This window comes from Sorghum bicolor, chromosome 7, assembly GCF_000003195.3.
Source record: "Sorghum bicolor cultivar BTx623 chromosome 7, Sorghum_bicolor_NCBIv3, whole genome shotgun sequence".
Classification (NCBI taxonomy): domain Eukaryota; kingdom Viridiplantae; phylum Streptophyta; class Magnoliopsida; order Poales; family Poaceae; genus Sorghum; species Sorghum bicolor.
In genome coordinates, this window is record NC_012876.2 from 1,775,262 (window position 1) to 1,782,470 (window position 7,209).

General features: G+C 41.5%; 1 protein-coding gene across 3 annotated transcripts; it reads left to right on the forward strand.

Moving 5' to 3' along the window:
- LOC110437176 (kinesin-like protein KIN-1) lies at window positions 1,353-5,879 on the forward strand. 3 transcript variants are annotated; one of them, XM_021465516.1, is made up of 17 exons: window positions 1,353-1,574; window positions 1,887-2,001; window positions 2,401-2,503; window positions 2,623-2,666; window positions 2,915-2,944; window positions 3,043-3,159; window positions 3,268-3,293; window positions 3,396-3,477; window positions 3,605-3,646; window positions 3,727-3,760; window positions 3,840-3,915; window positions 4,374-4,522; window positions 4,625-4,686; window positions 4,795-4,886; window positions 4,963-5,098; window positions 5,169-5,348; window positions 5,478-5,879. In XM_021465516.1, exons 2-17 carry the CDS (start codon window positions 1,888-1,890, stop codon window positions 5,643-5,645), a joined length of 1,455 nt encoding a protein of 484 aa, XP_021321191.1. In that variant the 5' UTR covers window positions 1,353-1,574; window position 1,887; the 3' UTR covers window positions 5,646-5,879. The 3 variants fall into 3 exon arrangements, with proteins under 3 accessions (XP_021321191.1, XP_021321192.1, XP_021321193.1); XM_021465517.1 differs by having other exon boundaries at window positions 4,963-5,077; XM_021465518.1 differs by having other exon boundaries at window positions 1,357-1,574; window positions 1,887-1,959.

Genomic DNA, 7,209 nt, shown 5'->3' on the forward strand with positions numbered 1-7,209 from the left:
GCGAGCAGAGATGAGCGAGGCCAGCAGCGAGCGGGACGGGCTGCGAGCTTTCGTGCCGGTGCCAGGGAGGGAGACCAACGGCTGGATGCTGAGCCACGTGTGCATCCTGCCCAGCAGACGAAACGATGAACATTCCAGACCAAAGCCAAAAATTTGCATTGCTAGAGCAACATAGAGAGATATATCAGATATTCAGATTCAGATATATTGAGTGTTTCTATCACAAAAAATAAAAAAGTCAATCCCGATATGCTAAAAGAAAAAGGCCAATTCATCAGTACTTTGAAAGGGAAAAAAGAGCAAGTAGGAGGCACTTTCCAGCACAAATTTTCACGAGAAATATATATCTGATACACATAAATAGCAAAATCAGTATTCTCGCCGCACTACAACCAGACTGAACCTCCAAGGATACCAGTATCTGTACTGCAAGTATAATGTATACCACCATGGTCCATGAATCCAAGATGATTCAATAAATTTTTTTTGGTATCATATCAGATATGTTGAAAGGATGTTGGGACGGGTTTTTAGAAACTAATAAAAAAACAAATTACATAACTCGTCTGGAAACTACCAGACAAATATATTAAGCATAATTAATCTGTCATTAGCATATATGGGTTACATAGCACTTAAGGCTAATCATGGACTAATTATACTTAAAAGATTCATCTCACGATTTTCAACCAAACTGTGTAATTAGTTTATTTTTTATCTACATTAATATTCCATGTATGTGTTCAAAGATTTGATGAGAAAGATAAAAAAATTTTGGGTGGAAAACTAAATAGAGCCAGGCCTTGTTTAGTTCACGCTGAAAACCAAAAAGTTTTCAAAATTCTCCGTCACATCGAATCTTGTGGCATATGTATGAAACATTAAATATAGACGAAAACAAAAACTAATTATACAGTTTAGCTGTAAATTACGAGATGAATCTTTTGATCCTAGTTAATCCATAATTGAATAATATTTGTCACAAACAAAGTACTACCGTACTTTTCTGTGACGGCACGCTACGAGCCTGTGCTGTACCCAGGCACGTGAAGTTGGCCACAAGAACCTGAGACAGAGGTAAGGCCTTGTTTAGTTCCAAATTTTTTTTGGAAAATTGACACTATAGCAATTTCGTTTGTATTTGATAAATATTGTCCAATCATAGACTAACTAGGCTCAAAAAATTCGTCTCATCAATTCCGACCAAACTATGTAATTATTTTTTATTTTCGTCTATATTTAATACTTCATACATGCGTCTAAAGATTCGATGTGACGGAGAATTAAAAAATTTTGCAATTTTTTTGAACTAAACAAGACCTAAGCTGGACTAAATTGCCCTTGGCCCACCGCCTGGAGTCGTCTCGCCCGCGGCCTATTCTCCTCATCTGCTCGCCGCGCCGCGCCGCAACCCGGAGGCCGGAGAGTCGAGCACCACCTGGGGCCCAGCATCCTCGCGACCATCTCCGGCACGACGTCCGCCCTCTGCAGCCCCGGTGTCCCTGCGACCGTCGCTGCTGTCCTACTTCGCCACTGGCCAGTTTGCCCCGCCACGAGCACCACAAGAACACTAGGTATTCCCTCCCTCCCTTCCTGCTGTGCTAAATCGTGCGCCCAAACCTTAAACGTAATTCATAGGTAAAAGAAATCGTGCGCCCAAACCCTAACATACTATTTGTAATCCGATCTGAATCTAATTACAGGTGTATATGCATGTATATGCCTACTAACTGCGATTGCTTTGCAAAAATTATTGGGTGTACATGTGTACACCCATGTCCTTACTGGGTCCGCCCCTGGTTTCAAGGATGTCCAATGTGACCCGTGTGCTTTTGTTTTCAAGGAGCAGAACTTGTTGTAGAATCTAACGCCTGTTCTACTGACAGGATGTCCAATGTGACCGTGTGCGTGCGGTTCAGACCGCTGAGTCACAAGGAGAGGAAGGCCAATAGTGACAAGGTCTGCTTCAAGAAACTGGACTCCGAGTCTTTTGTTTTCAAGGTCTGACTGAACCTTCTTCGGTCTCCTGGTCCCTTTAGGCTTTAGCATTTTTCTGATAAAACGCATATGGTGGATGTTCATGTGTTCTGTTCCTGTATTGCATACCACAACTTTCTAGGTCAATTGATTTACTGAATTGGTTGACAGTTCACGTGAACATGCCCTTCTGAACAAGTGAACGTTAACCTGTTGTTTAAGCATCGCCCTACACAATTGTGCTGTAGGGAGTAGGGATATATGAGCAAGAGCGGAATCAGGAACTAGTGAATTGAGGATCAAACGCACGCTCTGTTTGTTGTGTGTTAGTTGCGTTCATGATCGTTTTCCCTGTGGCCTTGCTGTTGTGATGTGACATTTCAATGCTTCTGCTTCTAATGTGTTGGCAAACTCTTGAATTAGGATGAGAGGGAAGAAGATGTCATATTCAGTTTTGACAAGGTTTTCTATGAAGATTCCCAACAGTCTGATGTCTACAACTTCCTTGCAGTGCCCATTGTTTCAGGTTTTTTTTTTTCTGTTTCCTTCTAGATTTGTTCTTCAAGATAGTCAAAGCTGTTTCTTATCAATACACTCCTATCATAACTAGATTATCTAATAGCCATTTCTATATTCTGGAAACAGATGCCATCAATGGAATAAATGGAACTATAATTACTTATGGTCAGGTATCTATTGCTTCATACACATACACCCCGTACCCTGATTGACCAGTTGACAGTTGTACACTTGTTTTACTGCACAGGATGTATATGTATATCCACTATTTTTTCCCTCAAAGCAACACTCATCGTATTGCAACTTTCCAATTTACTGTAGCAGTCATAATTTGCAGTGCACCTATGACTCTATGATCAATATCTTAGCAATCAACTATAACCATACTGATGTTTATTTCAAACTTGCTTGTGTCTAGACTGGGGCAGGGAAGACGTATAGCATGGAGGTAAATTAAATGTCCTTGGATTTAATTTATGGGATAATTACTGATTGTGTCTCTTCGGTCTTGACCTTACACATTTATGTAATTTTGTATGTAACAAGGGGCCAAGTATCTTGCATTGCAATGAACAGAAAACTGGGCTAGTACAGCGAGTTGTGGATGAGCTTTTTGTATGTTTAGGATCATCAGCAAGCACATGGACTGTGAAGCTGTCAATGGTAACATACCTGCCTCATGCTGATTTAGAATCCACATTGCTAGTTTTTTCCCCCTTAAGTTGTTAAGGTTTGCTGAATAGTAAAATAAGTTGATTTGCCATGTCTCAGGTGGAGATATATTTGGAAAAAGTGAGGTGAGTATTTGGTAGAGATTTTCTCATGCTTCCTCTTTATAAATGTTTTTTTTTTGAAGTGCTGCTATGGAGAGGATAAACTTTTATCTGTTCTTATCTCAGGGACCTTCTTGACTTGTCCAAAGACAACCTGCAGATCAAGGAAAGTAAAACCCAAGGAATTTACATTTCTGGAGCAACAGAGGTTAGAATGAAGAACATGGCACATTCCTTTCATTCTTTTTTTCTGTGATATTCAGAAAGAAATACTTAGCATCAGGACCTCCATGCTTTCACTTTGATATCTGATATCTGTTCAATTACACCTGCAGATATCTATCCTGAACAGTTCAGATGCATTAGAGAACCTTTCTGTAAGTCTTCTTGAGCTTTACTTGGAGTGCCTTTCTATAAGAAGATGCTAATTTACTTTGTTGACTTGTCTAAATTACAGCAAGGAATTGCCAACAGAGCTGTTGGGGAAACACGTATCCTCTATTTGTCAATCTGGAGTCCTGAAACAGCTATTCTAAAGTTAATATGGTATGCCATCCTTAATTTAAACAGAAATGAACCTGGCTAGCAGTAGAAGTCACTGCTTATACATTTTCTCAGTACAATATGGATCCACTTCAGATGAGAGGTACGCCAAGCATTGGAGTTACATGTTTTTATGTGCATTTATTATCAATGGGACAAAAACAGATGTTCATGTTGTTTTCTGCATCATGGTTGGATGGTTCCCACGGACCATTGGCAACCTTTGCAACATGCCAACATTGATAAGTGTTCAACTTGATTCCTGTATCCCGATATTTTTAAGGCCATTTATAACCGTCAATATTCAGATTTCATATGCTGTTAATCAAGGCTGTATTAAGCTAGTCCCCATTCTTTGCTAAAATGCAATAGCCCTGTGCAAATGCAATTCTCCTTTCTTACTGGAAGGTTGAGGTACTGTCCAACTGCTAGATTTCTCTATTCACAGATGGTTGACTTTGGTATTGCAAAGCAAACATAGTTTCCTAGTCTTATGTTACTGCAATTATGAAGAAAATTATGCTACTGCCTGCAGTTCATAATTGCCTCTTACCCTTACAGGGTAACATCAGGGAAGATTATACTTGTTGACTTGGCTGGTTCTGAGAAAGTCGAGAAAACTGGTGCTGAAGGACGGGTTCTTGATGAGGCAAAAACAATCAATAAATCTCTCTCAGCTCTAGGAAATGTCATCAATGCCTTAACGACTGGTGAGCAGAAAAGGATCATTTTTGGAAGGAGCAAACTCAACAAAAAGTTAGGCTGCCATGTGTTTGTGATTAGCTTAACCTGTTATATTGTTTAACCTCCAGGTAAACAGAATCATGTGCCTTTCCGTGACTCAAAACTTACGCGCATTCTTCAAGATGCATTGGTTAGTCTAAAGTTTCTCCAGCATGTTTTTTCCCCTTTTCTTGAAGAGAAGTATATTGAGGATTACGATATCATGTGGCTTTGTCTAAACGCTACTGCTTGCTTGCAGGGTGGCAACTCAAGAGCAGCATTGCTGTGCTGCTGTTCTCCCAGCCCATCGAATGCACCAGAGAGTCTGTCTACGCTCCGCTTTGGAACCAGGCATGCCAGTCAATCAGTCTCACACCTGTACTGTGCTGCCATAATCCATTGCGCTCTATGACAAATACCCTTTCAGGACAAAGCTCATAAAGGCTTCTCCCAAATTGATTCCTGAGGCGGTGGATAACACCAAGAAGCCCACCATCGAGACTCATGACCAAGACGAACTGCGTGAAAGGATACTGAGCAAGGTCTGTAGCAATGAACCCGAGGTGATCAATTTGATTTTAGCCTGTATTTCCCGTTTGTCAGCATCTTACTCTGAACCAAACTTTTCTTCAGCTAAGGTTGAGCCTGAGGGAGGAGGATGTGGATTTGCTGGAGGAACTGTTCTTGCAGGAAGGCATCATCTTCGATCCCAGTTCCATCACGGACATCGACTCGGCATGCCGTGACACTGCAAGTGAGGAGATCTCGTTGCTGATGCAAGCCGTGGAGGATCTCAAAGAAACTGTGGAAGAGGTAGCGTCAAAACGTTCAAACCTCCATTCTGTCTGTTCTTGCTGTCGCTCGAGCAAGTTGTCGGCCTTGTCATAATCAAGCTGCCCGCTGCCTGGACACCGATGTTCTAACTCTGACTACACGTTGCAGCTCACGGACGAGAACGAAAAGCTAAGGCGCAGCCTCCAAGTTGCGCAGGAGATGACCGCTCAGGCGCAGCTTGCTGCCGCCGCCGCTGCCGGAGCTGCCTGGAGCCGTAGTCTGCTTGATTTCGTGCCGGCAGTCCTCCTCCGGCGCTTTGGGTTTGTACCAGACTGACGACAGAGCCAATGCCCATTGTCCTGTGAAGAACCATGTCATACACTTCGGCATAAATCATCTTGGATTCATGGACCATGGTGGTATACATTATACTTGCAGTACAGATACTGGTATCCTTGGAGGTTCAGTCTGGTTGTAATGCGGCGAGAATACTGATTTTGCTATGTATGTGTATCAGATATATATTTCTCGTGAAAATTTGAAAAAAATTGTGCTGGAAAGTGCCTCCTACTTGCTCTTTTTTTCCCTTTCAAAGTACTGATGAATTGGCCTTTTTCTTTTAGCATATCGGGAAGGATTGACTTTTTTTATTTTTTGTGATAGAAACACTCAATATATCTGAATCTGAATATCTGATATATCTATCTGTGTTGCTCTAGCAATGCAATTTTTTTGGCTTTGGTCTGGAACGTTCATCGTTTCGTCTGCTGGGCAGGATGCACACGTGGCTCAGCATCCAACCGTTGGTCTCCCTCCCTGGCACCGGCACGAAAGCTCGCAGCCCGTCCCGCTCGCTGCTGGCCTCGCTCATCTCTGCTCGCTGGTCACGACCACCCGCTCGACGCTGGTCTGCAACGCTCCGCCGCTCCAAACCATGGAGCTCATTGTGCCGGAGTCGGAGGAGATCGCACCAGAGTCGGAGGAGGTCATGGCGCCAGAGTCGCAGGAGGTCGTGGCGCCGGAGTCGCAGGAGCCGGAGGATGTCGTCGTGCCTGACTCGAGGATTGGCAAGTATGGAATCGTGTGCACTCGCGGTTTTGGCCATGCTATCGATGTGGTCTCGTCCACGCAGACTACTTAATCGACGCCATGCTTGGTCGCAACACGTTGGACTGTGAGCTTTTCATCCAGCATTACAAGGACTTGCTGCCGAGAAAGGATGCCGCCAAACCATCGGTAAGATAACTAAGATTTAGTTCTACTCCCTCCATCGCAAATTGTAAGTCATTTTCAGAATCTTGGAGAGTCAAATTTTTCTAAATTTGACCAAATTTATATAATAAAATAATTATTATTATGATACCAACTAAGTATCATTAGATTTTTCTTTAATTATATTTTTATAATATACTCACTTTACGTTACAAATCTTAGTATTTTTCTTTATAAGTTTGGTCAAACATGAAAATGCTTTGACTCTTCAAAATTCTTAGTTACAATTTGGGATGGAGAGAGTAATTAATTGTTACAACAATGTCTCTACTAATTAAGCTAACTAGCATCCATCTAATTGTTTTATGCAGCAAGAGTAAACTCGGCTTCACGAAGCAAAGATGGATCACAAGCGTTAGAAGATGTCAACCGATTTTCTCTTTCTAATGTTTCTTTTTTCATGTGAGGTATCTTGAAGTTGTTGCAATCTTTCACTTTCATAGCTTCCATCAGCACACTTTGACCTTGTTTATTGGACAATATTTGTCAAATACAAATGAAAGTGCTACAATGTTTATTTTTATAAAAAAATGGAACTAAATAAGACTAATGTCCCTATTTAATTTTTAAAAAGTTTAAGGCCAAAATATTTTGGACATGTTTACTTACAAAATGCAAAATAGCAAAA